This window comes from Symphalangus syndactylus, chromosome 2, assembly GCF_028878055.3.
Source record: "Symphalangus syndactylus isolate Jambi chromosome 2, NHGRI_mSymSyn1-v2.1_pri, whole genome shotgun sequence".
In the NCBI taxonomy this organism is placed as follows: Eukaryota; Metazoa; Chordata; class Mammalia; order Primates; family Hylobatidae; genus Symphalangus; species Symphalangus syndactylus.
This window is the reverse complement of record NC_072424.2, coordinates 12,444,567-12,457,400: the sequence shown is the minus strand read 5'-3', so window position 1 is coordinate 12,457,400 and position 12,834 is coordinate 12,444,567. Positions and strand designations below refer to the sequence as shown.

Sequence of the window (12,834 nt, the reverse complement as noted above, 5' to 3'; positions counted from 1 at the left end):
CTGCCTGAAGCACCAGCGTCACAGTCTCAGTGGCTTATGGCAGCAGTGATTCCCTCCCACACACCATGCCCGCCGTGGGTCGGCCAGGGCTCCATCCTGCATTGTCCTCCTACCGCAGCCCAGGCCAATGCAGCAGCCTCTGCCTGAACATTGTCAGTCACTGTAGCAGGGGAGAGAGCATGGCACGCTGTTTCTTGAAGCTTCCACCCAGAATGACATACTCCACTTCTGCGTATACTTCATTGTTTAAAGCAAGACATGCAGCCATGTCTGAGTTCAACAGGGCGGGGAGGTAGGATCCTTGTGGGAGGGCACCTCGTGTCTCTGAACAACAATCCAGTCTTCCACAGGAGGCACCCAGGGTTTGGCCTGAGCAACTGTAATAACAGAGATGGGGAAGACTGTGGGTGGAGTAGATGCTCAGTTTGAAACTGTCCGACATCCAAGCTGAGATGTCAAGGAGGCTGTTGGGGATGTCAAGGGCCAGGGAAAGGGTCTGGGTTGGAGAGACAGACTCCAGAGTCATCAGCATGAGGCTGGATTGGAATTCTGGGGGAGGGAGTTTAGAGAAGAAAGGGAAGTCTGGTAACTGAGTCTTGGGGCTTTTCAGTATTTAGCTTCTTGTGTTTCATATTTGCTCAGCTCTTGCATCAAACATTTGCTTATTGACTGATAACAAAAACAAGGCTATGCTTTAAATTTTTGTAGACTTTTCCTCTCCTGTGGAAGTCACTCTAAGATTCATTTATTTTTTCAGCTGTCATGTCTAGGTAAAGTTGCGCTTCTCCATGGGTTCAATGAACTGCTCTCAGGAGTCCTCCCTGTGCCTGCGTTGTAATCACTGTAGAGTACCCTGGTGGGCAGTTGTGTCCTGGGTCCCTGCTGTGTCTTTTGTCCTCTTTGGAGCCATCTCTAGTGATGCAAGAATCTTCAGCCTTTCACAAGTGTGCTTGGTAACATCTGGTTTCTAACACAGTTGCGTTATTTCCCTTTCCAGGGGTTATGGAGGTGCTATTGCTTCAGGGTGACCTTCTGATATTTAGCAATACTGAATTTTATTGGGAGCACTTCTGGTTTTATTTTGGTCTAATACTATGCTAAGTCTTTGACACCTTGCACTGAATTCCGGTGAGGCTTGGCTATTATATTCTCACCGAACTTCTAAAGATCTTTTCAGATGCCACACATTGTTGAGGGCTCAGTTTCTATGACTCAAATATCTAAGTATTCATGGACCTATTTTCATTTAACATCAAAATCTACCTACTCATAAGACTACTTTGTGCCAGGCTGATACATTTTAGTTTGAAAAAAATTATTACTTTTTAGCCCCAGTGATTTTTCTGAATATTTATCTTGGTTTTAGAGCTTTTACTTTTATGGTAAATGTATTTATATCAATTTTTAACACTTACCTACTTCTCGGTTTCTTGATGGAAAAGTTTCTGTAATGCCATTGGGGTTATTTCTTCATTGTCTTTCCTACAGTTTCTTTTTTCTTGATACATACTATCTCAGTTATCTGCTGCATGGCAAACCAGCCCCAGACTTTAGTGGTTGACAGCAGAAACAGTCATGTGTTTGCTCATGATCTGTAATTTGGCTAGGGTGTTGATGGCTTGTTTCTGCCCCATGTGGTCTTGGCTGTTGCAGCTCTCTTGGGGCTGGAAGAACCAAGTGGCTTCACCCATGTGTGATGCATCAGCTGGGATGGCCAGGACAACAGGAGACTGGCTGGGCTTTTTCATCTCCTTTGTGGTCTGGATCTTCCACTGACTCTGTCTTACTAGGTGGCCTCTTTCTCCAACAGGGAAGTTGAACTTCTTTACATGGTGGCCAGCTTCCAAGGGAGGAGAAGCAGAAACTTCTGGGCATCTTAAGGCCCAGACCCAGAGCTGTACAGATTCACTTCCACCACTTTCCATCCTGTTCAAGGGGAGAGGAACGAGACTCTAACTCTGTGGGGGAGGAACATGTTCCTGCAGGGGTGGTAGAGACTGGAGAACAGCTTGACTTCCAGCTCATTTGGCTTCTTTTAGGTGAAGAGAAATGTGTTTCTAGCAAAGGTGATGTCAGTGAGGAGGCTGAATCCACCAGCACAGAGCAGGGAGGCAGAGACACGTACGTGGTCAGAGATGCCTCAATGTGCTTAGTCTTTTTCTTGGCTCTGCTGGCACTACACCCAAGAAGTCATTTAGATTTGGTGTCTGAAGTAACTTTGTGATGCAAAAACAGGATCAATGAATGTTCAGTATTTGATTTTACCTTGAAATTTCACATTTTAACAAAGGACAGAAACATCAAGTGAAGAAGGTCTTTGTAAATGTTTTTCAGTTTTCAAAAAAAGGTTCTGTTAGATGTTAGAGTTAAAATTATGATGTTAGAGTTGTCTCCAGATTTCACGGAGGCACCTCTTTCCTGGATGTGCCAGACTCTTCTGCACCCTGACTCTCGCCGCAGTGAGAGCACCTAGACCATGACTTTCCCAGGAGTTGTGTGTTCTTTCATCCCTACTGGGAAGTCCCTTTCTCAGACTGCCTGGGAGACATCTGCCTGTCTGTCGTGGAAGTCCTTTATGCCATTTCTCACTTGACATCAGAGATGCCTCTACCAGAGGACACTGTCCTGGCACCTCACTGTCTCTGCTCTATACCTGTTCCTCAGGTGCCTGTTCCTCAGTGGGGGAATTACTTGTTTGATGGATGAATTTGGCGGAAGGAACTTAGACCTTCTGGCTTCTCCTTTGGGAATACTCCTCCCTCTAGGACAAGTGTTGGGTCTGTTCTTTAGCCACACACTTAGTGCCATGCCTCATCCTTCAGGGGAAAGAATCCAGTGGGGGCTGGGAGTGAGTGGGCAAGGCTGTTTGATGATTAGGTGAGGTGTTAGTTCACCCACCTAGTCCAGATCTGAAGTCAGGTTTTCAGGTGTTTATTAATGATGCTAACTCCAGCACTGTCATTTCACCCTTGCTCAGCTGTCCCTTCTTCACTGTCCTTGACTGCCCCTTTTCTTGCCACCCCATCAGTAGGAAGTTGGGGTCAACTCAGTGTTGACAGGTTCATTTTGGCCCTGAGCTGGTTCAGGACTACATCCCAGCCTGCCTCAGCACCTTGCAAATAATGGGCACTGGATACACTTGTTGAGTTGCGTGGACTGGAATTGATGTATAAATATTTAGTTGCACATAAACATCCTGGAAAAATTAGTTGTGAATCCCAAAGAATGGTTCTGGTATCTTTGGAGGATCTATTGAGAATAAAAGTAAAAACTAGAGACAGGAAAAAAAAAATGGAGGAAACAGTGGTAACCTTGGTATTGAAGGAGTTATGGAGAATGGTCCAAGGGAGGAGAACAAGAACCGGATTAAGTGTTGAAGTAGGAAAGAAGAAAGAGCTGGAAATGACACACACACATACACACACCCTCTCAAAAACCAAGGCTTTGAGTAGAAGAAAAGAAAGATCTAGAGATAAGATTTGAAAAGGGATACATGGAGTTTAGTCAGATAAGAAGAAAGAATGTTGGCAGAAAAGAGAAATGGGTAATACAGAGGTTTTGGGTAATATTGGGAAATATATACAGCTCTGTCAACTTTTGGAAACCTGATATTGCAGATTGCATGCCAAGTCAAAGCCAGGCTCCTGGGACCTGCCTCACAAGCAGAAGGTGGGGTCTTAATCTTAGCACTTGCGCTAGGTCCCAGCATCTTCTGAGCAGGCAGGCAAACTACCTTACTGCATTTCTTGGTGCTAATTTTGCAGACTGCAAATGATGAGACTCAGTACTGCTTCCCTCTGGAGGTGTGTGGATTTCCATCAGGAGTCTCTAATCAGATTTCTATCCCAGAAGTGCTCAGCATCCATTTCCCACAAACATTCCTAAAATGAACTTGACCATGGGGCATGATGTTAGCATGGTCTTCTATGTGCTGCCTGAGCTCCCAGCTCTACTGGAAGTTGCTCATGGGCTACGAGCAGTCTTGCATGTGACTTCTTCAGGTCCTTTCCCTGCAGTGGTATTTTGCCTGCAATAGTTATGCAGCCGTGTATTAGCCTCACAGCCCACATCACTAGATGGGCCCCACTTGAAAATTACATATATACGATTTGACTGCCTGTCTTATCTTTCAAATATAAAACTTTGTCACTTGAGGACAAATGTCGTGGTTAATGTGATTATTTCTCCAAAGTACAAAACGGCATGCTGGCTATGTGTCAGGCCCTGGACTAGGCCCTATGGGACAGAGTGCACCTGCTGGATAGGGACAGGGGTGCCCTGTGGGACTTGTCCTTCATTCTCTCGGAGTTCAGCAAAGCAGGATCCATCAGTTTTGTCCTGGAAATAGAAGGAAAATCACTTCCACCTGCTCTTCTCCTGTCTTATCAGAGAGTGCAGATTAAGCTACTGGTGTTGTCAGCATGTTTGTCTCCTCCTGTCTAGGGGATATGCAACGAAGCATGTTGTTGAAGGTCTGGAACCAAGGACGCAGTACAGGTTTCGCCTGAAGGTCACCAGCCCCTCTGGGGAGTGTGAGTACAGCCCACTCGTCTCAGTGTCTACGACCAGTGAGTATTCAGACCCTCTGCACTCACCTGTCTCTAGATCAATGGACATGACAAGCAATTTAGAGATAAAAATATTCTGCCTCTTGTTTGGCCTTACCAGAAGCAGAAATGATACCATTTTTTTTTTTTTTTTTTTTTTTTTGAGACGGAGTCTCGCTTTGTCGCCCAGGCTGGAGTGCAGTGGCGCAATCTCGGCTCACTGCAAGCTCCGCCTCCCGGGTTCACGCCATTCTCCTGCCTCAGCCTCTCCGAGTAGCTGGGACTACAGGCGCCCGCCACCACGCCCGGCTAATTTTTTTTTTGTATTTGTAGTAGAGACGGAGTTTCACCGTGGTCTCGATCTCCTGACCTCGTGATCCGCCCGCCTCGGCCTCCCAAAGTGCTGGGATTACAAGTGTGAGCCACCGTGCCCGGCCAGAAATGATACCATTTTTAAACACTGCAATAATATTTACTAGTTGGGCCTTGCCATAACTTGTAATGTCAGGGAAGTCTAATTATGCTTTCACAAACTGGGAGAGCTATTTTTGTGCCAGAACTGTCCTGTTAGTAGCCATTCAGCACAAAAGGGTGGATTCACCTTTCTTAGGAAATGGGCCACAGAGGTGTGGGCTGGGTAAGCCTAATTGTCCCCACACAGCCAAGCAGGTCGCCTGCCTGAGCGTCCTCGGTCGAGCAGCTCCATTCAGCGTCTTGTCCGTTTTAGACAACCCCAGGGTGTAGGTCTTAACTCGCCACACAAACCCGATTCCTGGGGTCACGGTGAGTGAGGGTGAACGAACAGCGCTGCTGCATCCACGGAGAATCCCGCGAGGGAGAGCCCCACATGGAGAGCTCTGAGCCCTTCAGCCGGCTGAGTTTTAAGGTTGTTTCTGAGATTGGTATTTTAAAGCATTTTAAAGATGCTATCTATGTCCAGGGCCATCTCTGAGAAAGAGCATTGTAAAAATTAGGGTGGTCACAAGTGTTCTCCATGGCCCACCCACTGAAAACACAGGCAAATAATTTTTCAGTTGCACAAAGGAAACCTTCCTTTTGTTGAGTAAAGCTGCTTTTCTGTTTTATTCCAGGTAGCATTTGGCTCAGAGGTATGTGCTTTCCATGGCTTTCAACTGTGTCCTTTAGGCATTTCTTCATGACAATTTTTGTGTAGACTAAAGTTAACTCAGCCTTTGAGCTGTGGTACCTTCAGTTGCAGACCTGGCATGAGGGGACAGGATCTGAGTTTAGCAAACTGGGAGTTTAGCTGTGAAAAACACAATTTCAGAGGAGACTTGTGATGTGAAATGGTCAACTCTGGGGATTCAGGTAAAAAAAGAGGGCTCATTCCTTCATCCAGCAGTGTTGAGAACATTTGCTGTTATATGGAAGGTACTTACCTCTGGGGTTCTTAAGAGAAAGCAAAGATGGCAGAACGTGAGCTCTGTGTGCTGAAGGAAGGCAGAGGGCATTGCAGGAGAAGAGGCAGGAGGAAGAGGCAAAGGGAGCCAGGCTTATGAACAGAGACTCTCCAGGCAACCCTGGCCAGCATGCCGTCCCAGGCTACCTTATTGCTCCCTCCCATCCTCTTCCTGTCCCCACTGCCCGCAGGCCTCCTGCCACTCCACACTCCCCTACTTCTGCCCCTCCTCCCTGGAGCACTCACTTCATTGCTATGCTCACTGAGCCTGCTCCATGGGCAAGCATGGCAGGGCGATTCCTTATGTGGCTTTCCCCTCCTCCGTCACATGCTTTCCCTCCTCCCCAGGTACAGAGCAGTATTCCCCCACCTCTATGAACACTTCTTGCATCTTTTCTTATGTATTTGTCTACCTTTTGGTCTCTCACCTACATTGCGGGCTCTGAAAGGGTGGACGATGGGTTGGCCATCTTTAGCTTGTGGGAGTTCCTTAATAAATAAGTCAGAGTGTGTGCCTGTGGCCCGAGCAGGAGTAGCACTTGAGCCCAGGAGTTCAAGGCTACGGTGAGCTATGGTGGCACCACTGCACTCTCCAGCCTGGGCAACAGAGCAGGACCCTTTCTCTAAAAAAAGAAGATCCTTGGATGGATGGATGGGTGGATGGGTGATAAATTAAGGACCAGTGGCAGAATTAAGAGTATGAAAAGAAACACTGATTTTCTCAGGTTGCATTTATGTTTGTTGGGAGATGTATTAGTTTTCCACTGGCCACTGAGAGTCCACCTGAACCTTCCAGGTGAGGGTGAATATGGTTGGTTCTGCAGCCTTCCATGGTGGGCTTCAGGTGGCCTCTAGCATCCTCTTAATAGCACGTCAAAGCCAGGGCAGGGGCTTCTGGCCCTCCTCGCCTGAGTTTACATGGGGTTGGCGTACCATTTGGAGCAATTTTAGGAAGGGCTGTTTGTTCGTGTGTTCTCACGCTGCTAATAAAGACATACCTGAGGCTGGGTAATTTATAAAGGAAAGAAGTTTAATGGACTCACAGTTCCACATGGCTGGGGAGGCCTCACAACTATGGTGGAAGGCAAAGAAGGAGTAAAGGCATGTCTTCCATGGCGGCAGGCAAGAGAGAGCATGTGCAGGGGGATTTCTCTTTATAATACCATCAGCTCTTATGAGACTTATTCACTATCATGAGAACAGCATGGGAAAGCCCCGCCCCCATGATTCAATTACCTCCCACCAGGTCCTTTCCATGACACATGGGAATTATGGGAGCTACAATTCAAGATGAGATTTGGGTGGGGACACAGCCAAACTATATCAGGCTGTGCCCGTGGGCCAGATGTGCCTTCTCCCCACTGAGCTGGCTCCAGAGGCAGCCATGGAGAGTTGGTGCAGGGCGTTTGTCCTTACAGCCCCGTGGCTTCCATGAGTAATTAGATGAGGCCTCCTGCAAGGATGAGTGTGTGGTGGTGACCGGGTGTGTGTGTGTGTGTGTGTGTGTGTTGGGGGAGTGATCCTGGCCATTTCACTGCCAGATAATAGATAGCATCACTGCCTGCAGCCAGGAAGCCTTCTCAACCTTGGGGGGCTGTACTGGGTGGTGAGGATCAGGTGTCCTCCTCCTCCTAGCTGGGGCAGGCTCTTGGCTCTGCGGGCTGGCTGCAGCTCCCTTATGCTATTGTTATATATTTATAATATCCAAAGCAGATTCTCCTAAGGAGGCAGATCATGCTAAACAAAGAACTAAAATTGTGCACATGATACAAAATGCTTCTGTGTGGTGATAATTTGCATTCAGTTTGAGAGTGTTTTAATGAATCACAGAGGCATGCACTTTGTTTGAATAAAGAATGAACAACCTTTTTTTTCCCCCAGGTAAAGTACACGAGATTCTTGCTTAAATGAGGCATACAATTTTAATCAGTTGGGCCCTTATAAAGAAAGAAAAACAGCTGCTACTTGTTAATTGGCAAATATCTTCTCCAATGAGCTCGTGATTTATTCACTGCTTTTAATAAAGACTTAAAATTCCACCAAGAAAGGTGTTATCACCGTATTATAATATCTGCGGGTACATCTGCAGCTAAATGACCCTCTTAGAGAACGTGAGCGATGGCTTCCTCAAGACCACTCTGCCCTGCTCCTCCCTTCTCCTCAGTGTCCCTGTTCACCTGGCCCTGACTGGTGAGTTCCATCCGGCTCAGATGAGCCTGGGCTAACGTCCTCACCATGGGCAGAATCAGTTTGATAATTGTAATTGCAACACTCAGGGTAAAACACTAGAAAAACAAACCCGCAGAGCAATGGCTGGCCTTTTAAAAATATTCAATTGCACTTATTGATGGCATTCCCTTGGGCCAGGCCCACAAAGTCTTGAAGGATTCAGGGGTGGGAGGAATGGAACATTCTGCTCACCCTGGAATTTCCTCTCTGTTCCTCAGGACTCCTGCCTACAGTGGGAGTAGAAAGAATTGCTGTGCACTGCAAACAAGGGCCTTTTCATTTCTTTGTTCTTTCTTTGTCAAATTCAGGTAAATGGAGATATTTTCGTACCTCTGTTGCTTCACACAGGTTTCAGTGTAGTCCTCAGTCCCTCCTTTCCCTCTTGATGGTAGTGTGAGGATGGTTAAGGAGTTAACACAGAGAAAGAGCTCTCACACCCTGGAACGGTGGTGACTGCCCAGCAAGCAAGGACTGAGGAACAATTATGTCATTCCCCTCTCTTCTGTGAGGTGTCCCTTTGTTCTCAGAGTAAGCTGTGAAGTGCTCTTTACCTCCCATGGAAGCTGGAATTGGCATTACATTTATTATATCCTAATACTAAAAGCCCTGGTCTTTGCTACAAACGGTCCTCAAGCTTATAAGCATGCAGTGAACTTGTTTCATTTTCCAACCTTTGCATGCTGCAGAGCTTCCTGGTTAGGATGCGCTAGGAAGTGTCCCCACCGAGAGAGCCTTTCTGTTCAGGTAAGACGGAGGTGTGGAGTAGTGAGGGTCGGTGTAGAGAGGTGGTTGGGGGTGTGCCCTTAGAACTTTTCTTAACATCTCAAGCAGTTAGCACTTTTTGGAAGATTTTTAGGCATCCCCTTTCTTTTAACACTTTGGGGGAGGATCACATTTACTTATGATCATCTGTATTCAAAATCTAGTAAGAATGGAAGCATATAGTGAACTGGTCGATACTGCAGCGTTTACTAAATACTAAAGGGAAGGAGTGGGCCTCATGGAAGACTTGGCCTTGGCTCTGATGCTGCCCTCTCCTAACTGGGTGACCTTGGATAACTTAGCCTTTCCGACTCCCAGTCTTGTGGTTTGGAGGAGAATTTTAAAAGCACTGTGTGAAAAGCCTACATACAGCTTAATTCATAGGATTTGATTTAGGATACTACACATTGTACAACTTAGTAGAAATAGAATGAGCTTTATATGTTGTTATAGGTGATTTATCCAAATGACTTGTTTTTATGTTTTAGTGGCAGCTGAAGTTTCAGATTAGGAAAAAATGGGGCCTGTTAATGGGATAACAGAGACTTTTATAAACGTACCACTTCTCCTGGTTAGCAACAGAAAGGGAAACAGTCTATGGGTTTAAGTTCAGTCTATGGGTTTAAGTTTAAAGTGTAGATGAGACGCATGATGGTTTTAAGTCCTTATTAATCTAGCCCAGGGTTCTCAACTTTGGTCCTACTGATATTTGGGGCCTAGATGATTCCTTATGGTGTCCTGTGCACTTATGAATTCTTGGCAGCTTCCTTGGCCTCTATCCTCTAGATGCCAGTGCTCCATCCCCTTCGTTGTGGCAACCAAAAATGTCACCAGACATTGCCAGATGGTCCTCTGGAGTAGAAAACCCTGCCTCCTTCTTAAGCCCTTCTAGTGAAACCACTGAGCATGGCATGACCTCCCTTGGAAGGCCAGGGACAGCTGTGAGCCTTGGCCTTTGACAGGTTATCATGTGACTTTTATTTGACACTTTTGATCTAAAAAACGTGTAGAATGATGAAAAGGAAGTATAATGTAGCTAAAAAAAATCTGTAAGAGATTGGCAAGCTCTAGCAGACAAAATTGTTATTTCAAAATAATTTAAACTTGGCATAAATTTATTTTTATGAAAGAAAGGAAAAGGTATCGGCTAATTCTGGTAGAAATCCTTTCATTCTCCTGTCTCACTGTTTTCCCAGTTTGTACATTGCCCAATTCACTTTGCACCACTGAAACCCTCTGAGGAAACCCAGAGAAAAAGTGTCTCCTATGCCCAGGAACTGGCATCCCAGAGAAATTTTCTACCATAAGGAACAGGAAGAGGGAGGCCAGCTGATCTCTCTGGGCCAGACTATAAGAGGGAGGGTGGGTGATCCCCAGGAGGCAGTGTAGGGTGCAGTGGAGGAGGATGGGGTGGGAGTGGATATTTTCTTTCAGGGTTTAGAATAATAGGCTGAAAGCGGGCACTACAGTGAAAGTGAGCATGGGAGCTAATGGTTAGCTCTTTTCATGCTAACCCCCCAGAGCCTAGCACAGGACTTGGCATGTACATTACTTAGGTTTGTTGAATGAATGAATGAGACCTTTGAGGTTATTTAGACCAGGGATTATAAACTCAAACTCTTGCTGCGTGCGGGTGAGGGGCTGGGCGTACAGTTGGAGTACGTAAGAAGTGGTGGGGCTGTATCCACTGACGATGGCAGCTGCTGCTACTGTCACCCCAACAACAGGTGTGTGCTGGGTACTTACGATGTGTCAGGTGCTATTCCAAGTGCTTCACTGGTATTATTTCATTTAAGCTTAATCGTGATACTATTTAAAATCAGAAGGTGTAGAATAAAGAACAAATGAAACCAGAAATGCCTAGAAAGATGGGCGGCTTCTACGTAGCCCTTTATTCTCCCTCTGCTTGTGCTGCCCGCCTGCCTGTTGGCTTCGCTGTGGAGCTGATGTCCCCTGTACAAAGGATGCCCTCCTCCCCGGCTGTGGCCCATTGTTCTTTTAGGCTTCTGGACTCCTCCTGGGTCTTCGCTGCTTGGCAAGCTCTCTCCCCTAATTGGCTTTTCTCCTGGTGCTCCCCACCTCCCTGTGGGTCGAAGCCCTTCTGCCCCAACAAGCTCAGAGAAGACAAGGCCAATATGTATGTCACATTCCTGGGAAGAACTGAAAATTTTAATTTCAAATGTTAAAGCACTTTGTCCTTTTTTTTTTTTTTCCAAGTAGTTTAACATCTCTTTGGCAAATAAAACTAGCATGTTGTGACAGTTGCTGAGGTTTTCCTTGCTTGTAGGAGACATTTATTAAGTCTTATGAAATCTGAAAGGATTATTTCTAAATATCAAAATAACATTCACAAAGCAATACTTTATAACTTGGAAATGTCCCAAGCCTTTAGGTCAGTCAAAATGTTCTCTTAATATGTGAAAACAAGGTCTTTTTCGGTAAAAGAGGCAGGTGAGTAGGAAATGTAAGATATACTTACAGGAATAGCCAAGCGCCTTCCTGAAGACGATCCCCTGAAGGCCACAGGAGGAAGATGGCGGGAAGCAGTCTCCTTTTCTGATGTTCTGGATGACTGCCTTCCATCTCATTTCTCCAGGAGAGCCCATAAGTAGTGAGCACTTGCATCGGGCTGTCAATGTGAATGATGAAGATTTGCTGGTCCAAATACTTCAAGGAGGGTGAGAGAACTCTGTCAGTTGTTTTTTTTCCCCATGCCTATAAAGTGCATAGAAATACATGCAGTAGTTTCATTTTGTTTTCCTAAAAATTCTCATGCCTTTGAAAGTGCCTCCAAAATGGATCTTAGGTGACTGGTGTGAGTTAATAAACCACAGTTAATAAAGATGCTCATGAAGCCCCATGTTATTGTTATATTTTGTGATTGTATAATAGAAATTGTAAAAGGAAATTACAAGGCTGGGTGTCATATTTTCTTCCCAGAAATAATTTCTGTCTCTTGCTTATAAGCCATAGCATTTAGGCAAATTTCACCCCCAAATGCCCACATCTAATTTCTGATGAAATGAGGGACTCGCCAAATCAACTGCTTTCTAATTTAAAAGGTTGTTGTAACACTAGAGGGGAAATGATGAATATAGGTGCTGCAGATGAGATGTTTGAAGCTGCCTCCTACATGAAAAGTAGATGTTACCTAGGTTCTTTTTGAATCAATAGTTTTTGAGTGCCCTAGAAGACAAGTCATTTGTGAATTTGGCTCTGTAATTTGGAGCTCTTATGAGAAGGTTCCCACAAAAAGCTAAAGCTGCTACACTGGAGTATGTGCGTGAAGACCTCCGAAGGGACTGCTCTCTACCCAGTAGGTGAGATGGGAGGCGAGGATCAAGCTTGGGTCTCCACCAATACAGACGCGTGTTCGGTGGAGCTGAGAGTCAGCAGTGAAGACACTGTCCTCAGATACCTTAAAGAGCTGTGGCTTTGAGCCGAAGCTTGCATATTTTGAGTGAAATTACAGCAATTTTCTCTTTCATGATACATTCGAATCTCATAGAATATTAGGCATATAGTTTAGAAGATTCTTAGCAGTCTAAGACAAGAAAAGATTTAATGGCCCTAAAGAAATTGGAATTTTCAGTAAAATGAGTCATTTTAGCCACCTAAGCCCCACGAGAACCACCGGCTTTGACTCTGCAGTAGCTGTACTGAGCGTGCTTATCTCTCTTCTCTGCTTTTCCCAAGCCGTGTTAAGGTTGATGTTCCCAATAAGTTTGGCTTTACCGCTCTGATGGTTGCTGCCCAGAAAGGATACACCAGGTATGGCTCTTTTTTTTTTTTTTTTTTTTTAATCTCTGTTGGGGATTTAACTTTTTATTTTATTCAAAGGCTCTGGTCAGGATAAGGATGGGAGGAAAATGGGCC

The 12,834-nt window shown here is 45.5% G+C and overlaps 1 protein-coding gene across 1 annotated transcript in view; it reads left to right on the top strand.

The window, feature by feature from the left end:
* Positions 1 to 12,834, top strand: part of FANK1 (fibronectin type III and ankyrin repeat domains 1) — a 122,349-nt gene that overhangs the window by 96,662 nt on the left and 12,853 nt on the right. Inside the window, 4 exon segments of the mRNA XM_055245989.2 lie at positions 4,444 to 4,568; positions 5,488 to 5,565; positions 11,555 to 11,636; positions 12,655 to 12,729. Of these exon segments, the coding sequence (XP_055101964.2) occupies positions 4,444 to 4,568; positions 5,488 to 5,565; positions 11,555 to 11,636; positions 12,655 to 12,729 (360 nt within the window).